General features: G+C 40.5%; 2 protein-coding genes and 1 long non-coding RNA gene across 3 annotated transcripts; 2 read left to right on the top strand and 1 right to left on the bottom strand.

The window, feature by feature from the left end:
* Positions 1 to 1,060: 1,060 nt before the first annotated feature.
* On the bottom strand, positions 1,061 to 3,630 carry LOC126410564 (uncharacterized). Its single transcript, XR_007574787.1, has 3 exons — positions 3,109 to 3,630; positions 1,716 to 2,997; positions 1,061 to 1,422 (listed from the first exon to the last, which is right to left on the bottom strand). It is a non-coding gene; the product is annotated as an uncharacterized LOC126410564 (long non-coding RNA).
* A 1,759-nt stretch (positions 3,631 to 5,389) lies between these two features.
* LOC116263572 (aspartyl protease family protein At5g10770-like) lies at positions 5,390 to 7,706 on the top strand. Its single transcript, XM_031643308.2, has 2 exons — positions 5,390 to 5,411; positions 6,125 to 7,706. Exons 1-2 carry the CDS (start codon positions 5,390 to 5,392, stop codon positions 7,435 to 7,437), a joined length of 1,335 nt encoding a protein of 444 aa, XP_031499168.1. The 3' UTR covers positions 7,438 to 7,706.
* Positions 7,707 to 8,711: 1,005 nt separating this feature from the next.
* LOC116264767 (aspartyl protease family protein At5g10770-like) lies at positions 8,712 to 12,548 on the top strand. The gene is made up of 2 exons (XM_031645148.2): positions 8,712 to 8,866; positions 11,150 to 12,548. The coding sequence occupies exon 2, from the start codon at positions 11,389 to 11,391 to the stop codon at positions 12,430 to 12,432; it is 1,044 nt and encodes a 347-aa protein (XP_031501008.1). The 5' UTR covers positions 8,712 to 8,866; positions 11,150 to 11,388; the 3' UTR covers positions 12,433 to 12,548.
* Positions 12,549 to 21,953: the final 9,405 nt, after the last annotated feature.

Here is a 21,953-nt window from a genome sequence, read left to right as displayed (position 1 = left end):
GTAAATCCATTTGCATCCGACACGTTTCTTTCCTTCGGGACAAGGGACAAAATCCCAAGTATGATTTTTTCAAGATATCTAAGTTCCTCTGTCATGGCATCTCTCCATTTTTCATCTTTACTTGCCTCCTGAAAATTTTTTGGCTCTTGAAGCTTGTAAATTGCATAAACATAAGATTTACAAGATTCAGACATTCCATCAAACAACAAATACTTTTCAATAGAGTGAGTGGATAAGTATGTATAGTAATCACTTAACCTGATCGGTGGCCTACATTGTCTTGAGGAATGTCTAACTTGAGGAACATGGGAGACGTCGTTGGTTTGAATTTCTCCTTCATCAGTCACTTCTTGATTGGAAGACAGCTGTTAACTTCATCATTTTTTCAGTGAGGGATTTGGTTGAAGGTGTCAATCAAGGGACGAGGAGTGTCATTGTTTTGCATGGAGAGCTGAGAAGGGCACTCTTCTTGTTGAGTATTTTCAAAATAATTTTCAGTCTTATAGAATTTTACATCTCTTGAGACTATCATCTTGTAGGTAATGGGATCAAGGCAGCGATAGCCATGTTTTTTGCTTGAATATCCCATGAAAATACATTTTATGGCACGTTTCTGAAATTTGTTTCTAAACTTTTCCTGCACATGGACGTAACACTTGCACCCAAACGCCTTGAGATGCTTAATGGAGATTGGTCGTTTGAGGAGAAATTCAAGAGGTACCTTGCCATAAATGCTAAAATTAGGAATCCGGTTAGATATATAGCAGGCGGTTCCAATGGCTTCATTCCAATATTTTTGTAGCACATTCATATATATCATGAGAGCACGGGCGATGTTTAAGAGTTGACGATTTTTCCTCTCTGCGACGCCATTTTGTTGAGGAGTTTCGGCACAAGAGTATTGTGGTTGTATGTCTTTCATTCGCATAAACTCTTTAAGATTATCATTAACATACACCCCACCATTGTCATACTGAGTATGAATAAGACTATAGAACTCTTCAAATATTTTTTGCACCTCACTTTTATTTTTGAGAAAATAAATCCAGGTTACATGAGTCATATCATCGATAAAAGAGACATAATATCTATATTCGGTATGAGAGATTTTAGGAGCGGGTCCTCATACATTAGAGTGTACGAGATCGAAAACTTCAACAGATTTTTCTACAGACGATTGAAACGGAAGTCTTGTAAACTTGGAAAACTCACTGCCTAATCTTCTGTAGTAAGTTGAGGAATAAGTTTTTTGATACTCCGGTCTAAAATGTGCCCCAATCTAGCGTGTCATATCTGGTACTCAGAGTTTCGTCGGCTTCTGGTGAGAAGACCAACACAGTCATCATCTAGAACATACAGTTCTCTTTGGAGATGTCCTTTACCAATCACTTTCTTCGAGTTCAGTTCCTGAAATGTCACGTCCTTGGAAGAAAAAATTGCCAAACAATTGTAAGCTTGAGTAATCTTCCTAACAGAAATCAAATTTGCTGCAAGTTTAGGAATAAGAAGAACTTTAGATTTTTAATTTCCAAAGAACGTCATTGTACCAGCACACTCGACATTTATAGAAGAACCATCGGCAGTGAAAACAGGTTGTCTATAATCTTTGATAAGTTCACTAAAAGTAGATGATTCACTAGTCATGTGATCGGTTGCTCCGAAGTCAATAATCCAAGCATTATTTTTTCTCATACGAAGAAAAACTAAAGGTTTACCTTCAGAACTTTCTCCGACTGGTTGAGAGGAGACGAGGTTGGCCTTGGAGAATTTTCGAAAAAAATTTTCCAGATCGTCCTTTGTAACAAAATTTGCCACATTGATCGCCTTTGAAGACGTGCATGCCAAATTTGTCTCCTTTGAGGTCGAGGTTGGTTTTTCCTTCTCAGGCCTCCCTGTGATCTCCCAGAATCGTTCTCGGGTGTGCCCAATCTTTCTGCAAAGGGTGCACTTCATCTTGCTACGTGATCTCATATTGTTTGGTCCACGTCTTTGTCCTTCTTGAGTGTGAGAAATATACACCATTTTTTCAGAGTTTTCTCCTGCAACTTCATCTTTGGTGGATGAGTTCATAACTCCATTTTTTCAGAGTTTTCTCCTGCAACTTCATCTTTGGTGGATGAGTTCATAACTTTTCTCTTAGATACCTCTATTTGAATGATTTGGCAGACGGTGTTGAATGTTGGAAGAGGAGAAGAATTCAAAATTTGACTGCGCAAGTTTTCATAGTCGTCACTGAGACCAGCCAGCACTTTGAAAATTTTATCTTCTTCAAACCGTTGTGTGAAGATATCGGGATCCGATGTGGCTAGTCGATATTGAAGAAGTTCATCAAAGAGACCGCGAATACGTCCAATATAAAGTTGAACATCTTTGTTTCCCACCATGAGATTAGCAATCTCACATTGAATTTGATATATTCGAGCAAGATTATTTTGCTCGTTGTAAAGTTCTTTTAGCGACTCCCAAATGCTTTGAGCCGTATCTTGATACATGAACATATTTGCTATAGACGGATCCATTGAATTTATTAACGAAGACATGACCATATCATTCTCAGATTCTCATTCCTCATACCTGGGATCATTAGGTGCATGCTGCTTAATTTTTCCGTTGATGTATCCCGCTTTAGATCTTCTACTGAGAAATAAACGTGCAGCCTTCGCCCAACTTAAATAGTTTGTTCCGTTGAGGAGGGTGGATGTGATCTTTAAAGTGTTTCCATATTGATCCGAGGATTTGGATCCTTTAGAATTCTCGTCCCCTTGAGCAGTAGCAGTTTGAATACCGACCATCCGTAATATGTTAAAAAGGCCCTGCCCAGCAAGAAGGAACGCTTCCACTGAATGAATGCAATCCAACAGACAGCGAGCGCTCCAACAAGAGATGATTCTTGCACGGAAGGTGAATGCTGCAAAAAACACAAGAGGGCGATGTGCTCCTCTTCGGTGCCCAAAAAACAGAGGGCAAAGGAGAGTGATGTTCTCCTTTTTTGGTGCCCTAAAAAAAACAGAGGGCAAAGGGTGAGCGGTGTGCTCTGCGATGTTCCCTTCTAGCGACAACCGGTAAGAGCAAGAAAGAAGGAAGAAATGATCGCCAGAACTCCAGTACCTTTTGTCGAGTCCCTGATTGGATGATCGCCGGAAGAAATGAGCAAGGAGCATAGGATAGCGGTGCGACGCCAGCAACAGGACACGCTCTACGTGGGGAGAGGACGAAGCTTTTCCCGCACGCGAAACAGCAAGAAGAGGATCACTGGGATCGCATTGCCTCTTCCGGGCCCTCTTTCGATTCCCCTCTGCGAGCGCTTCTCGGCTTTCCTCTCGTCTGACAGTTTAAGTCGCTAGAGAAATCAGCGTCGCTGCAAAAGAGCAATGGGACTGTATTTTGCAGTCCCTGTTTTAAATACCTCCTCCCATAGCACTTCGTAACGATGAAATCTGATTGTGCTTCCTGGGTGATTTTGCGGCAAACAGCAAGAAAGACTCCCTCTCAATGACTACCAGAGCTCTCAACCCACAGGTCACAGGATCGGAACCTGGCTCTGATACCATGTTAAAAACATGAAAAACTAGAATGGAAGAGCAAAGAATAACACTCAAGCATATACATGGTTTGGCATTTTGATGCCTACGTCCATGGGAATAAGGGAGCTCTCACTTTATTTCTCTTGTGATCTTGAGAGAAGGTAAACTCTCAATATATAGAATACAGGTCAGACCATTTTAGGTAAGAAGATCAGACAGGAATCCTGCGTGATAAACAAGGTAACAAAATATTGATTATGAAATGAGGAAACAATGAGAAAGGCAGCTGTAGATAGACCTTCCCAACAGAGAAATGGAGGCAATCCCTGTGATTTTGCTAACAGAGTTGTCCACAGTTGAATGTCATGATTTGTTTAGTTCCAAGAGGATTGTAACCCGTCCTATCCTTGGGTATTTTCTTGTTGAACGAAGAAGTCGTGGTTTTCCCTTTCTCTTCTCCCTGCAAATTAAACTGGTGATAGCCGGAGCTCCCTTTATTAGACTTAGTTTTTTTTTTTTTTGCTTATTTTTAAGAAATAATTTTTAAAATCCTTTTTAAGTCCTATATCAGATCCGAAGCTTTCATCTTTAATATTGAATCATATTTAAATGGAAAACCAATCCAAGAGCTGATCGCCGTATTTAAATTATAAAGATAAAATACTTAATGTTAGAATTTTGGAAGTATATAAAAGTCTTTTTGGTCCTTCTATGCAGTGCTAATTATGTAGATTTCCGCCATATGATCTGAAGTCTAGAAGTTAATCATTTGTTGGTGTTCTTGGTTAAGAAATACCTACATTCTTTAGCCTATAAGTTGGTGCGTTTTCAATGACAATGATGCTTCCAATGTTTCTCAACGGTTGATGCTTCCAATGTTTGAGATCACTGGCCTAATGGGTCTACCACCTATTTAGCAAATGTTGACACCTAACAAACACCTATTTCCTAACCATTCCTAATGACTCCAACACATACTGGAAATTTTTAGTAAGATGTACATACGCAACGGCGAAATGTGAAGTTAATTAGAGAAGATTAAATTTGCAACCACCAAAATCATGACATACATGACGCTTTCTTTGGTGGCTTAAAAATCAACGGATGAAACAGCATCAGTTCTTACAAAACCCAGATCGACAGACTCGCAGTACAACCCACTTTCAAATATATGTTATGTGTGAGGTCGGACGCAATGAAATTGAGCAGGAAAATGTGCGACCACATTTTTAAAATTAAATTTTTTAATTTATTTTCAAAATTGTAACTATGCTGATGTTATCTTAATATGTTGTTCGAATTTAGTTAATCATCAATTCTTAGATCATTCGATAGTTAAGATTTTATGATTATGAGATTTGATCAGAATGTTTAGAGGGACAAGCTTTCCTTCAAAGGAATCACATATATTTAAATGAAAAAAACAATGTATGATAATTAATATGCGTAATTTGTTGTGGCACACCACTACCTTTAATTTCTTCATCTCTATCCGATGTTCATGTCCATGCTCGATTGGCTCCAATTAGTCAGTTGTCATAAGTGTCTGAAAATGATCCCAATTTGACCCGTTTACATCCCAACCAAGAACTACATACACCAGAAAATTCAATTTCAAATTGGCAGTGATGATCCAAGATAGTAGATGATCCAAGTCCATATCATTGATTTCAACCCATCACAGACAGACAATCGTGTGATTTTCAATGCCAGAACAACCGTGTCCGATATAAATTAAGCGCAGAGCCTTCATGATCGGTACTCCCTTGTAAAGCCTCAATATATATATATATATATATATATATATATATATAGCAGGTGAAGAGAAGAGAAAAATTAAGAGGCCATTAAGTCATTTACCGCGAATGGCGAACGCTTCCTTCCCAAGTGCTCATATTGCTGCTCCCCTGCTTCTGATTCTCTCTCTTGTGTGCTGACCATTGGTCACTAGTGCAAAGGAGATAAATCAGCATCACCTTCAGACGTTTTCTGCTCAAAAACTGCTTCCCTCGCACACATGTTCCGTCGGTAAAGGTGTACATGATTTCCAATTCTCTGCCTATTTTCCCAAGTACTTGCTTAGAATAACATGCTCAATTAATTTTCGCAGGTATAATGAAAAACATTTTTTATTAAGTTTAGATTTCTGTCATTTAATGCCTGATTTATATGTAATTTCGGCAGATATGTAAGGAAACTGAAATTTGGGCGTTTTTCCCCCCTCATGTATACCATCGAAAATTGTTCATATTTTTCTAAAATCTAATTTTCTTTATATGACAAATTATATATATATATATACCACCTTATCATTAGAGGGTGTTAGGCCGATAAAGTTAAAGAAACTGAAAGTTAAATGTTTTTTTTCCTTATATATGCCTTGAAAAGTTGTGCATGCTTTTGCAAAATCTAATTCTCTTTTGGTGAAAGATGTCAACCGAACAATGAGCCTTAATTTTTGGGACACATTAATGAGTTCCAAAGAGCAGAGCGTTTCTGTTCTGTCATAACTATTTTCACTTGAGATTTTAATGCCTTGCACCATTGCTTATGCTTGAGGTTCAAATATTATCACTGATCGTTTTCGTGATCACATGCAGCTCCCAGCAACAGATCGGCACGAGGAAAGCCTGTCCTGAAACTGGTGCATCGACATGGCCCTTGCAATGATCCCTTCCCAGAAGCGTCGTCCATAGAGATTGAACAAGTTTTCAGGGAGACCCTCCAGCAGGACCAGCTGCGAGTCGATTGGCTTAACTCAAGGATAGCAGCATCTTCTTCGTCCTCCTCACATGACAAGCAGCAACCAAAAGACCTGCTGCAAACGGATGCCACCACAGAGCTTCCCACATACGTCGGAACCCCACTGGGCGTCTTAACTTACATTGTAACGGTGGGCCTCGGCACACCCACCACAAGATTCAGCCTCTCCTTCGACACGGGCAGCGACCTCTCCTGGGTCCAGTGCCTCCCTTGCTCCCCATGCTACCAGCAGCAGGGCCCTACGTTCGCACCGTTCGCTTCCTTCACCTACAGAACTGTGCCCTGCTCTGCACCGGAGTGCTTCCTGGCGATGCTCGACTACGGCACCGGTGGGTGCACGACCTCCGACGTCTGTGTCTATGAGGTTCACTACGGGGACAAATCCTCGACAAGTGGGTACCTCAGCAAGGACACCCTGACCTTAACAGCCCTACACAGGTTCCCGGGGTTCACCTTTGGGTGCGGCCACAAGAACCAGGGATCGTTCGGGAAGACCGGAGGACTCCTTGGACTGGGACGCGGCAGCGTCTCTTTAATATCCCAAACTGCCCACACGTATCGCCGGACGTTTGCCTACTGCCTCCCGACGGTAAGCATGACGGGTTACTTGGTCTTGGGTCCCGACCCATCTTACGCCTCCGCCAAGTTCACACCCTTGCTCCTTCATCATTTAGCTCCCTTCTACTTCTTTGCTTTGGTCGGAATCAGTGTAAATGCGCAGCCATTACTGGTTAATTCTTCCAGCTTCGCCGACCCCGGCACCATTCTCGACTCGGGGACCGTCATCACCCGGCTACCGCCGGAGGCTTACAGTGCACTGAGGGCCAGTTTCCGGGCTTTCATGTCCAAGTACCCGCTGACCGAGCCAGACGGTATCCTGGACACCTGCTATGACTTTTCTGGTTACCCAATCGTTGATTACCCTTCCATCGCATTCAACATTCTGGGAGGCATCGATTGGGTGCTCAACTGGGAGAACATCTTTTACCCTGCGGACGGGACGCTGTCTCAGGTGTGCTTGGCATTTGCTCCCTTGGAGGATGAGAGTAGCGTGGCTATCATAGGCAACTGGCAACAGAAGGGTACTTTGCTGGTGCATGACATCCCCAACGCCAGGCTTGGGATCAAACAAGAAGCGTGCAACTATTAGGGCCTTCTGCTTGGATTCCCTGACTTACTTTCTCGTGGATTCGTTACCATCTTTGTATATTGGCTTAAACTGTGCCAATCCATTTCTTACTGTGGCTTTTTTTTTCTTGGATTTGGTAAAATTGAGTTCTGCCTTCTCCCAAGTCGCATGCTCTGCACTCTCAGATTTTAACTTTCCTCTACATATGATTTCGGAGACAAAACGAAGACAGAACTCAATTATTGTTATGCCTGATGATTATTAGCCATGAAAACATTGACACACCGAGAGGGAGAAAGAGAGAGAGAGAGAGAGAGAGAGAGAGAGGGATTTGTATCAGAGATGTGAAATCATTGTTAGATGAACTTGAAAAAAAAAGTGATTTGAGAAAATTATGTTTATGAAATTGTCTGGAGTACCGCCATCGATCGGCATGTGACTAAAGGTACCATCCGCGCGCGTTCGTGTCTTGTGATTTTTTGTCGTGTTTAATTTACATTGGAAACATCTAACCATGTTTGGCAGGTTTGGGTCTATCAATAGACCACTGGATGGAGACACTATGAATAAGAAGACATTCATGATCCTGTAACATACCCATTATTTCTGATTATCATGATGTGGAGTTCTTATATATATATATATATATATATATATACATTATTTTTTAAATATGTAATTGCAAGTGTCTTGCATGTGCGGGCACCTAAACAGCAGTCTTAGACGATCGATCATGGGTTGATGTGCCTACAACAAGCAGAGTTCAAGCACTTTGTCTTAAGTCCATGTATGCTAGCGATAAGAATTTACAAAAATGAGTATCCGAAGAGCGGATTTGACCCACTGTCGGAAGATGACCGATGCTTCTTCTCAACCCCGCATTCCCTAAAGTAAGGAACAGGTACAAAGTACAAAACCTATTACATATATGACATATATATAAAGTTGGATTTACAAAAGCTTATGCAATATTGCTATTGATTAAATTAAAGTAAACTGGAACTCACCATGCACAATCTATAATATATTTCAATCCCTTATTCACATCCATATTGCTCAATCGGCGAATTGTCCAACAACTGGTCCCAATTTGAGCCGTTCACATCTGAAACAAGGCCCACGCTGGAAATTCGAATCCAGTTGTCTATGGTGATCCAATAAAGGATCCATGTCCATGTCGTTGACGTCAACCCATCGCAGACGGACAGTCGTGTGATTTTCGAAGCCAACACAACCGTGTCCAATATAAAGTGAAGGAGAGAAATCAAACCGGCCATTGAGGGGATAATGGCGAACATCTCATCGTTAGTTCTTCATGCTTCCTTCCTTCTCATCCTCTCTCTTGCTTCCTTCCCACTAATCACTAGCGCGATATCCGCAAATCAACGCCACCTTCGGACAGTATCTGCTGAAACACTGCTTCCGTCGCGCACATGTACCGTCGCTAAAGGTGAAGTAGTACACGATTTCCAATTGTCAGCCCATATTTTATCAAGTATTTGCTTTTCTTTTGAATTTGTTAGAATAACATGTGCTTAGATAACTTCGACAAAAACACACATAAGATTAGATTTTGAAATTTAACCGTCTCTTTTATGTGAAGTATATGCCGTCAAATTAAAAAAACCTGAAACTTAAATGTGTTTTTCTTATATATACCACCAAAGGTTGACCATGTTCTGATTATAAAATTTTATGTTTGGTTTACGACTAAAATTGCCATCTTATCAGCTTAAACAGCAAGCCTCGCTAAAGGCAAGTTTGATTGCTCGCACATTTTATCGTAATTTGTCTGGTGTGTAATTAATCCAAACACCAAAGATCTGAACATTTATGCTACCACTTTAAGTCCGACCGAATTTTCAGAAAGCCTCTTATATCTCGACTACTTGGACAAACAATATAGTAACACCGGGATTTCAATGAGAACAAGAAAAAAAGGGAAAGGAAACCGATTAACAAGCAAGTAGGAGGATAAACAACAAAGAGGCCGAATCTCATCTCTCTTTTTCTCTATTTTCAGTGTCAAGTACTGCTTCAAGACCTGTGAGTGACCTGAATAGAGAGTGAAATACCTATCAATTAGAGTGTAATCATCTATTTTGCAGTGTTGAGGAATATAACACCCAGTGAAAAGACAGAATTTATATGATTTAGGGAGGCAAGGTGCCTTCCTATATCCATGGGTTATGATCGGGGCATTTAGTCCCATGATTTTGAAAAAAAAAAATTAATCTTATAATCTTGAAACTCTGTAGTTTAGTTTTAATAGAAAATCTGAAAAGCATTGTTTGGACCTTGTAGAAATTTTGAAAATACTATTCTGCTTTTCCAAGAAAAATTTCCAACTCCACTGGAATTCACTAAACATAGGAAATTACACAAAAGAAGTACTCAACGCCCCAGTGAAGAACAGACCCCTCCTGTGATCTGCATGCAATTTTTCACTCAAGCCGCCCTATCAACCTCAACGTCTCTCTCGTGAAAGAAGAATATCACGCACTGGTTTAGAAAAATAGTCGAAAGTTGCTTGGAAACTAGCCATAACTTTCCACCGCTCGAGTTAGCGTTTAAGACCGGCCATAGCAACACGCCAAAGTCACAGAATAAAATGTAGAGAACCTTTCTGATAATGTTCGAAAGTCTCTCGTATGGAGCTAATTAATCTTCGCCCAATATTCACGCCGTCCTACCAAATGGGGCGATATATAATAGAGAAAGACCAGTGGTTTTTGCTTGGCTTGCACCACGGGCAGGGTCTTAATCTTAGAACACTCTTTTGTTCTTTATTCGCTTTTCCTACTGAGCGTGAACGTAGTTCCTTGACCGGCCACTACAAACCTTGCCCTTCATGCTCCACCGTTTCCGTATTGGTCCCGTTGATAAATATTTTGGTCGTATCTTGATATTTTTTCCCCCCAGCTTTGCTACAATACAACTTCATCTTTTTCCATTCTAAGGTTTATCTGGTCCTGAAGTGTTGCTGGGGATGGGTCCCTGGATGGATCCACATCCACCTTCTATGTTCGATCTTCATCACGATCTAGAAAGGCCGACACATATAACTTTGAAAAATCCTAACTCTCGCTAAGATTTAGCAAGGGTGGAGGCAGGCCCACAAAAGTGTTTATTTTTATGGCAGTTTTTTTTTTTTTCATTTGCATAAAGGTGCTTCTTCAAAATTTAAGATCATATACTTAGTGCCCCTTAGCTAGAATGTTCTGACTGGGCCCGTAAGATTAAGTATATACAGATCCATCGTGGTCGGATCATTAACGAATGTTCTAGTCCTCACCCTGCTGGTTAATTAGGAGGTGTTCAGCTTGAAGTATTCAATTAGTTCGGATGGTTTTGTGTCCACCTCCTCAGTCATTGCTGCGAAAGCCAATTGAATTTATAACTCATCTCCTAATATACCGAAGCTGCTTATATACACATACATGCAAGAGAATATGATGACCAGAATCACCTTGATAAAGTGAAAAAAAAAAAGTTTTGAAAAAGGATAAAAAAGAGTTATAAAAAGTAAAAAGATTGCACCTCCTGATAAAAAAATTTCTGAACTGCTCCAACCCTCGTTCTTTTTTTGAAGGGTGTTTGTTTGTTGCCTGCACAGACTGGTGCACGCAAGTAGTAGTCGATCTGACCAAGATACGATCAAGTTGATGAACCCTTGATTGTTCTTAAGTTTCACGCTTGAATTACTCATTCACGATCACATGCATGCTTGCAGGTGTCAGCAATATAGTGCAAGGAAAGTCTGTCCTTAAACTAGTGCATCGGCATGGCCCTTGCAACTCTCTCTTTACGGGAGCATTGGGGGAGACTGAACAAGTTTTCAAGGAGACCATCGAGCAGGACCAGTTGCGTGTCGATTGGGTCAATTCAAGGATACCATCTTCTTCATCTTCGCACAACAGGCAATTGCCAAGAGACTTGTCGCAAACGGAGGGAGCCATCACAGCGGCTCGGATGTACCAGGGGAGGCCACTAAATAGCGACAATTTCATCGTAGCCGTGGCCCTCGGCACACCCACGAAAAATTTCTTCCTCTCCTTTGACACGGGCAGCGACGTCAACTGGGTTCAGTGCGAGCCCTGCTCCTCATGCTACCCGCAGCAGGGACCTACATACGACCCATCTGCCTCTTCCACCTACGAACCTCTATCCTGCTCATCCCCCGACTGCCCTTGGCCGGAAGATTGCGCCGTCTCCGACAAGTGTCTTTATAAAATTCGCTATCTTGACCAGTCCATCTCGGAAGGTTACCTAAGCAGAGACATCCTCACCATGACACCCACGGACAGGATGCCGGGATTAATCTTCGGGTGCGGCCAAAACAACAACGGCATATTCGGCATGACCGGAGGAATGCTTGCATTTGGCCGGAGCAATCTGTCTTTCGTATACCAAACCGCCAATCAGTATGGCAACGTGTTTGCCTACTGCCTTCCAACAGTAAGCACGGAGGGCTACTTGGCCTTGGGTCCCGACCCCTCTTACGCTTCCGCCCAGTTCACACCCATTCTCCCCGGTAGTCTACCCTTCTACTACCTTACTGTCACCGGAATGAGTCTAAATGGGCAGCCATTATTAACTTCCTCTTCCAGCTTTGCGAAATCCGGTGCCTTTATCGATTCCGGGACGGTGATCTCTCGGCTACCGCCTGCCGTATACGATGAATTAAGGTCCGGTTTCCGAACACTCATGTCCCAGTATCCGTTGGCCGAGGCGGGTGGTGTGTTCGACACCTGCTACGACTTCTCCGATTACCCAACATATGATCACCCTTCCGTGACATTGAGCATCCAGGGCGGCATCGATTTAGTGCTCGGCTCAGCCAACATCTTCTATCCCCTGTACTGGAATACGTCCCGCATGTGCCTGGCATTTGCTCCCACAGTGGACGAGAGTAAACTGGCTATCATAGGGAGTTGGCAGCAGAAGGGCACTCTACTGATACATGACATCCCCAATGGCAGACTTGGGTTCAAACCAGGCGCATGCAATAATTAAGGCTTTTAATTAGTGTGTTGTGACTTATTTCCCTTTGTTAATTACCATCTTTGCAATAAATGGTGCAAAAAGCAATCAATGTGATAGATCAGTAACTTGCTCTCCTATACTACAATAAAGAGTTTTTTGCATTCTCAAAGCATCACCTGGATGTATACATATATATAATTTATGGAGGAACCATCTTCCCATTTTGTTGTCTCTCTCTGGGAGCAGGTACTTTCAATCTTGAACTAGCAAATGGAAGAGTGGTGGATTTCCTGAATATCTTCCATGGTGGCATTCATTTCATTTGTCCCTGTTGCTGTTGCTCAATTGCTATGAGCAAGTTTGTGATTTGATCACCAGCTCCATGAGATGAAGAGACATGAAAGTTTGCATTTCTGGTTGCAAATCCTGTCAGGAAATCAGGGGTTCTAAAATTGATGCGACGCTGAAGGATGCAACGTCCCCTTTATTCCCTGCTACGAAATTTAATTTCTGCTTGAATGGAAAGGATCTATGGATATCAATTCTGTCAACAAACATCAACTAGTGGTCTGCCACTTAGATCTAGTTAAAAAGAGCATAACCTTCTTCAATTAATTTGATGGGAGTGAACCGATGTATACTTTTCAACCTGAAAAGGCAATTAAAAAAAATACAGAAATGAGAGTGTTGGGATTTCTCCCCTCATGCATACACAAAACCAAACGTATATGCCCTAAACAAAACAGGATCATGCTCATGCTAAATCATTGAATTAAACAAAACCTTAAACTGAAGCGGAAGCGTACCTGAATCCATCTGAAGAACTGGACGGTAGATCGCGGTAGGATCTTCCAGGGTCTTTGCAGCGCGCTTGAGGTCTCTCTCAGATGGGGAAGAGGAAAACCCTAAAAACCAATATTTCAGGCAACCATTGTACGACCCCAGGAACCACTACCATTTTATATTAAGGATAATTACGAATTCCACCCATCAAAGAGTCCATAATTGCGTACTGGTATCTATACATTTCAAAATTACCCCATACCATCTCAAATGACGTAATATCCCAAAATGCAATCACTTAAGTGGATATTTACGTTAAGACAGCCATAATGTCTGAAATTCCTCATAGACATTTGCGGGCCTACCAAATGATCTTACAATCTCCCACTTGGGCCAAATATGTCTTTATACATTCAGACATTACACAAAACCTTAGGAGCTCATGATTGCTATCTTATTAAACGTCATTTTTACCAATCTCGTCCATGACCATATCAACACAGAACCAAAGTGGTTTTCGCTATAATAAAATTAGCTAAACATTCAATTATCACAAATGTTAATACAACCAATGACATAGATCTGATATGGATGTATAGCATGAGAATTACATGCAATGTGATTACAACATGTCTATTCTCAACTGGTCCAACTTTAAAACCTTATGGAGATAAAAAACACAAACACATAAACACATAATGGAGCCAAAGAACTTTAAACTTTATTCTGCAGAAAACTGAATATGTGTCTATACATAAGAGCAAACAAAATATAAACTCCCACTAAACCTACACATCATCCAAGGATAACACCCCCATGTGAACAACATGTTCGTGAAAGACCTTATGTGTTAAACCCTTGGTAAGCGGATCTGCAATCATGGAGTTTGTCCCAATATGCTCTAGACACCTGACCATTTTATATCATATCTCTTTAATAGCCCAAAAAACTTAATGTCGATGTGCTTCGACTTTGACAACCTTTGGCTGTTATTAGAGTACATGACTGCTGAATTATTGTCACACAATAACCTTAATAGTCTTTCTACACTATACATAATGCGCAGCCCCGTGACAAAATTCCGCAATCATAAAGCATGATTAGATGTCTCGTAACATGCTATGCTACCGTCTTAACACCCAGCAAAGTCAGAATCCGAATACCCAATGATCTCCAACTGGTCTGACTTCCTGTATGTGAGCATAAAACATTTTTGTTCTTTGTAAGTACCTCAAAACTCTTTTTTGCTGCTTCCCAATTATCCATACCAGGATCACTTAAGTATCTGCCTAACATTGCAACGATAAATGCAATATCCGGACGAGTACAAACTGGAGCATACATAAGGCTTCCCACAATAGACGAATAGGGAATCCTTTCCATTTCCTTAGATTCGATTTCACTTTTAAGGCACTGTTTGAGACTAAACTTATCTCCTTTAGCAACTGGAGTATCTCCTGGTTTACAATCCTTCATGTCATATCGCTGAAGCACCTTATCAATGTAGGCCTTTTGTAATAATCCAAGAATACCCCGAGAACGATCTCGAAATATTTGGATCCCCAATACAAAAGATGCACAACCAAGATCCTTCATGTCAAACTTTATTGACAAAAAATTCTTAGTTTCATGCAATGTGCCCACATCATTATTTGCCAGCAATATATCATTGACATATAAAATCAGAAAGATAAATTTACGCACACTGAACTTTTGGTATACACATTCATCAACCATATTAGTCTCAAAGCCAAATGAAACTATAACTTGATGAAATTTGTAATGTCACTGACGGGAAGCTTGCTTTAGCCCATAGATGGATTTCTTGAGTTTGCAAACCATTTTCTTTGTATCTCCTGAAACAAAGTTTTCTGGTTGCACCATATATATTGTTTCATCAATGTATCCATTTAGAAACGATGTCTTTACATCCATCTGATGCAACTCTAAGTCAAAATGAGCTACAAGTGCCATTATAGTCCTAAAAGAGTCTTTCGATTAAACTGGAGAGAAAGTCTCTGTATAATCAATGTCTTCCTTTTGAGTAAAGCCCTTAGCGACAAGACGTACCTTATACCTTTCGATGTTACCTAATGAATCCCTCTTAGTTTTAAATATCCATTTACAACCAATGAGTTTCACACCTTCAAGCAAAGGAACAACTTCCCATACGTCATTATCCATCACTGACTTTATTTCTTCATTCATTGCATCTATCCACTTATGAGATTTAGAACTCTTTATTGCTTGCTGGAGGTTAATAGGATCATCTTCCATTAAGCCCATATCAACATCATGTTCTTGGAGATAGACAAAATCATTTGAAATTGTATTTCTCCTCTCTTTAGTGGATCTCCTCAGTGGCACCTCTACTTGATTTTCTTGAGCTTGTTGATTTTGTTCTTTTGTAGAGAAATCGACATCATTGTCTTCTTCTGAATAGAGTGGACTCATGTCTCTCTTCAAAGGCAATGCTTCTAACCTGATCACCTTCCCAAACTCAATATCCTCAAAGAAATGGGCATTTTCTTTTTTAAAGAAAGACTTACTGAATGGATTATAAAACTTATAACCCCTTAATGTTTATTCATTTTCCCTTTATACATTTAGTGTAAACATTAAAGTCTGCAAAATCAAGGGACTCAAGAATTCCTTTCGACATAAGCCTTTATATTCTCTTTTCAGAGATATGTCCTAAACGCCAATGCCACAACATAATAGAATTATCCTTGGCTAATTTTCCTTTAGTACCTCTAAACGTAACAGACAAGGTTTCATGATATGAAGCAACTGTATCAAGCAAATAGAGGTTATTGCTGTTAGACAAAGAACCAGTGACAATCAAATTTGAATTCTGAAACAACTTAATTTATTTCTTTCAAATGAACAATAATAACCAAATTTGTCCAGTGAGGAAATAGAAACCAAATTTCGTCTAAAAGACGGTACCACATAAGTTTCTGTCAAATTCAAATAACAACCAGTCTTTAACAATAACCGAAAATCTGCTATGACTTCAACCTTCGCCTTTTTTGCCATCGCCCAGATAGATGAATCTTTCAGCATCATTTGGCGTTCGACAATTTAGGCAGCCTTGCATAGAGACACTTATGTGAGTAGTAGCACATGAATCTACCCACCAAGTGTTTCTGAGTACTGAAGTTAAATTAACCTCAGAACAAACCAAAAGTGAGAAGTGTACCATTCATTTCACGCCATACGTGATACTCAGTATAATCCTCCTTCATATGACATTCACCCTTGCAAAAGAAGCAGCCTGATAGGCATTCCTTATGCTTCTTCTGTTTTTTAACGGATGATTGGTCAACTGCAACTTCCTTAACAGCCTTTCTTTTCTTACTTGAAAAAATCGAATCATTTAACTTAGGAATATACTCAAAATTTGCAAATATCATATAACCAGAACTCACTATACAAAGAACAAATCAAAGCATGCTCATAATCAATACATGTACATAGATCAAACAACAAATATAAATGAATTTAAACACAATGGCCCAAAACCCATCACAAGGTACCGGTGCAACGATAATATCCAATCTTTGGATCGAAATATTAACTGCAAGTGGTATTCTTGATCAACAATGGACATAGATAATTAACCTTGTCAAACAGCGAACCTATTTTTGGATTGACTCGCTATTCACATGGAAACCTGAAAAATTATCACATATTCATTGCCCTGTATACTTAAACCTGACCAAACAACAATCCTCCTTTGGGTTGATCATTGCCCGCATGGATCAAGTATACCATCATCTAATGTTCAAAACAGGTAAATTAGTACAACAGAGGTCACTTTAGCGACATAAAGTACAAACTTACTCATTTCGAACAATAGACATGGCCAAAGATCAAATTCATAATCCAAACATTCATCTAAAGCACACCCACAAATTAACAACATGCAAAACATGATGCATAAACCAAATTACATACAAAATTTTTCCTACATTAAACTCAAAACCAAATGATTTAATGAAATAGACCCAAAAGAGTCCAAAATATTATGAACCGATACCATAATTGTGCTTAAGAGGGTCAAGAACCACTGAATCAGCCTCAAAATTGCATGTATCGGTCTTCAACCACAACTAAAACACCCACATAGCCCTAAACAGGACTGAACCAGTTTAAAATTTGGACGAACCAGTCAAAAATAGACTGTATCGGTTCCAAAACCCAATGAACCGGTTTGAAAATGCCTAAAATCGGTTCCAAAACTGAATGAACCGGTCTGAAATGCCCTGATTCGGTCTGAAAATCAACTGAACCGGTCTGAAAATCCACTGAATCCATTCCAAAACTTAATGAACCGGTTCTGAAATGAATGAACCGGTTTTAAAATGAATGAACCGGTCCCAAAATGGTCCGAATCGGATCTGAAAGTTCCGAACCGATCTAAAAACAAACTGAATCGGTCTTAAACTGAATGAATCGGTTCTGAAACTGAATGAACCAGTTACATATCACCGTATGGATACGGGTCGGGGCCGACAGAACCCGACCCGGTCCGAAAAGCTTTAACATAGGCGTAGGCGGCCGGGCAGCAAAAAAGAATTTTTTTTTTTTTTTTTTACAATCTTTATGGATCCGGGTCGGTCTGTCCTGACCCGGTACGGGTCCAACCCGCTGCCTCCCGCTCGACGGCTCGGGCGTCTCCTCCACCGCTCGCCTGTCGAATGGCAGGCGGGCGATGAAGCTCCATCGGCAAGCCTCCCAACTCCGTGGGTGGCCGCCGGCCGCGATGGTGGGCCGACGCCCACTGGAAACCGGCAGAAACGACCGGTTTCTGCTTCGATTTCCACCCCTTTTTTCTATGTTTTGGGAACAGTTAAAAACGGCAGTCGACGACAGCGAAGGCCACCGGCGACGTTGGCTGGGCGCCGGCTGGTCCTACGGGCCCGTTCGGCGACAGCAATGTCACCGGCGGTCGCCCTTCGCTGGCCGTCACACCTCCCAACCGTCGCTCCTCACTGCCTACTCCTCCTTGTGCCCCTTTTCCCTTTTCTTCCTCTTGCGTGGCTGCGACAGACGCAGGGGAACTACCAACGGGCCGCCGGCGGGTCGCGCCAGGACGGCTGACAGACAGTTGTTCGCCTTCCGGCGACGGTTGCCTGCCGAAAACTAGCCGTCCCTTCGCCATACTTCCATGTGCCTCAGGCAACTACAGCAGAAGCCCGACGGCTTCCGTTGCTCGCCCACGAAAATTTTTTTTTTTTGAAACTCGCAGCCAAGAACAGGGTAGAACCGAATGAGAAGACGCACAAAAATTCATCCAAAAAATCAATTATTCAACAACGAGCATATGCTCTGATACCAATTGTTGGGATTTCTCCCATCATGCATACACAAAACCAAACGCATATAAACAAAACAGGATCATGCTCATGCTAAATCATTGAATTAAACAAAACCTTAAACTGAAGCGGAAGCGTACTTGAATCCATCTAAAGAACTGGACGGTAGATCGCGGTAGGATCTTCCAGGGTCTTTGCGGCGCGCTTGAGGTCTCTCTCAGATGGGGAAGAGGAAAACCCTAGAAATCAATGTTTCAGGCAACTATTGCACAACCCCAAGGACCACTACCATTTTATATTGAGGACAATTACAGATTCCACCCATCAAAGAGTACATAATTGCGTACTGCTATCTATACATTTCAAAATTACCCCATACCATCTAAAATGACGTAATATCCCAAAATGCAACCACTTAAGCGGATATTTACGTTAAGACAGCCATAATGTCTGAAATTTCTCATAGACATATGTCGGCCCACCAAATGATATTACAGAGAGGCCCACTCTTTAGACAATAGACAAAATATGAGCCCCTTAAGAAATTCCCTTAAAAGCGGATTGAGGCTACCTGTGATCCATGTTGGATCACTCTCATCATGTACCCAATTGTGTCTCTGATGTGGTTTTAAATACCGATTGAAAGTGAAAACAAAATCCATGTAAGGGGACAAACAGCGACTTATTTCTAGCAGGAAATCTTCCACACACACACTTTCTTTGCCCAATTGAACCAGCTCGTATACGGGCACATCCGTTCACCGAAGCAAGCGACGCATGCCAATCTCTGATGCTTCTCTAACATCAACCACCACTTGAACCTCATGACCAACTCGGGAGCGTTTGATCCAAGGCTATTCAGATCATTGAGAATCTAAACTTCCTAAACTTTAGGTCGGGATCCTCATTTTCTTACCTCTCGTTTGGGCCGAGATCTCAATCCTCTTTTTCAGACATAGTGTCTATAAAAGAAGAGCTGCAGAAAGAGCAGCCAGCTGGAACTCTGGTTAAAACTCTGACAGCTCAAGTTCAAATGTATGCTTGAAATGTTAGGCAAGTCAAGTCACAGTTGTAAGAACTTGAATCGACTCATTATGCAGTGAATGTTGAATTATAATAAGAAAATAATTAAACGAGTAGCAACTATAAGAGTCAATCAAGTTAAACCAGTTAAAAGAGACATGCTTAACATAAATGAGTGGAACGAGTTGAGTTCAAGCTCAACATTGTATCTTTGAGTCAAGCTCAAGCTTATTTTGTCTGAACCTCAAGCTTGAGTTTCTTGAGTCGAGTTGAGATTGAGCTGGCTCAACTCTAGCAAGACTCGACTCTTGTGCACAGATCTTAAATCAGGGCTATCAAACGGTCTATATATTTGTCATATCCCTGCAGACAATCACAAATATTATATTGTCTGTCGAAAGTTTTGGCAGCTCAAAAGGTTATCTTCAAGAGATGAATATCATCGATGCATCTCCTCATCCTCGGCCGTTTCCTCAACCGAGGCCCAACACCCACAGCAAACGGATCGTTAGCATAAGTAGCTTTAAGAGATTTGTTAGCTCAATGGCCCAAATTTTAATTTCCAAATCTCCAATACAGGCACAATCAATTGGTAGAACACCTAGTCGAACACGGAGCAATAATATAGACGCGATATGACTCCACAACGTGAACATGACGTTTGGAAAGAAAATGATATTCTTTTCCAAATTCTTAACCATGATGCATATAATCCAAGGACACTAGAGTTGCTACATGGCACTCCAAATATTTGTGAAGTGTAGAATATATTTTTGTTGGCGGTTAATTTTTTTTTTTTTAAATACGAATGACCACTCAATTTTTTTATATATTTAAAAGGAGCAATCAACATTTCGAGAATCATAATTGTCTAAGCTACTGAATTAATTTACAAACGCGTGAATAAAAAGCACCAAATATATTTAAGAATCTGGTGTACCCCTAATTTTTAAAAAAAAAAAGCTTGCAAGCAGAGAATTTTCATTATCATTCTTTTTCTCGTTCAATTTCTTAATTTTGGTTTTGCCTTTTTTATTTTTATATTTATAAGGGCAAGATAAATAAAAGAAGGAGGAGGGAAAGAAAACCAGCTTACCCCTAGAGGCCTAATGCCAGAATATCTTATAACAGACTCTTTCTACCAATAGAACCAGTTACACTAAGTGCATAAAAAAAATGGGAGAGAGAAAAAGAGGATAAAAATAAGAATGTAAATGCTGCTATAAAAAGTTACAAACAAGTGACAATTAAACAAATAAGAGACAAAATTTGCACGTAATATGGACATATGGTCTTTGTCTCTTTCTTTCTCTCTCTCTAGATTTCCATTTTATCGGCTCTTTCTCTTTCACCCATATACATACACAGACACACACAGATATATATACATGTGTGTGTGTGACTGTGTGTGTTAAAGAGAGTGTGAGAGAGTGAGAGAGAGAGAGGAAGAGAGAAAATGAGACAAGAACAACGAGTCATGCAGACGTAGTATACATGCTTATCCAAAGTGAGCGGATGACGATAGCAAAGAGGGGGAAGATCAGCTGCAGGCATCACTAAAGCTTAATTATTGGGCTAGAGAGAGAGAGAGAAAGAGCCCTAGATGTAAAATTATTGAGGTATGAACTTTAAAAAATGGGATTTGTGATTAATGGGCCAGTTTTTGAAAAACAAGCTGGAAGAAAAAGGTAATGCTTATTTTCTGTTAGTTTATATTTTTTTTTTTCTTTTCATTTCTCAGCCATCCATCACAATGGATGAAAGGACCTTTATGAATGAGCCAGATGATTCTGTCTATATATTTATTTATTTATTTATTTCTTTATTTATATTGAAAAAGGCATCCAAAATCAAAACAATTAAAAATAAAAATTTTATTGAAAGATCTAAAAAGTTTCATTGACGAGCCCATATAGGTTAGAGCACCTTTATCGCAACTGGCCCTTATAGAAAGCCGAAGGCATGCCATTCAGAACACTCCAAAAAAGATGGCAATAATGGTTGAGAAATATGCGGCTGAAATCGTTCCGAAATATTTAAATCAGATCCTCTTCATTTTCTTGGAAAGCAACAGCTAATTGTCCTCGGTGTCCATGACAAATGACACCATCGTCGGTGATTCAATTTCTTGTCTGCCGTCTTTTGGACATAAACTAGGAAGATGAATGGCAAAGATACTCCCCTCTTACAGAGGTAGTTTTAGCTTCAATGCCCTTCATCACCAACATATATTCTTAGATCACCAATTTTTCTGTTTACAAAATTTCGATTCACACGCCCATGTAAAACTAATCCCTGAGTTGATTTAAAGCTTCAAATAATTGAAAGCACGTCTCTGTTTTGATAACCAAACAGTTTTAAAATATTAATTTGATTCTTACTAGTTGTTTGTCGTTTGGCAGGAGAGACATTTTGTGAGTGTCC

Source organism: Nymphaea colorata, chromosome 11 (genome assembly GCF_008831285.2).
Source record: "Nymphaea colorata isolate Beijing-Zhang1983 chromosome 11, ASM883128v2, whole genome shotgun sequence".
In the NCBI taxonomy this organism is placed as follows: Eukaryota; Viridiplantae; Streptophyta; class Magnoliopsida; order Nymphaeales; family Nymphaeaceae; genus Nymphaea; species Nymphaea colorata.
The sequence above is the reverse complement of the archived record's forward strand: the minus strand, read 5'-3'. Positions and strand labels throughout refer to the sequence as shown.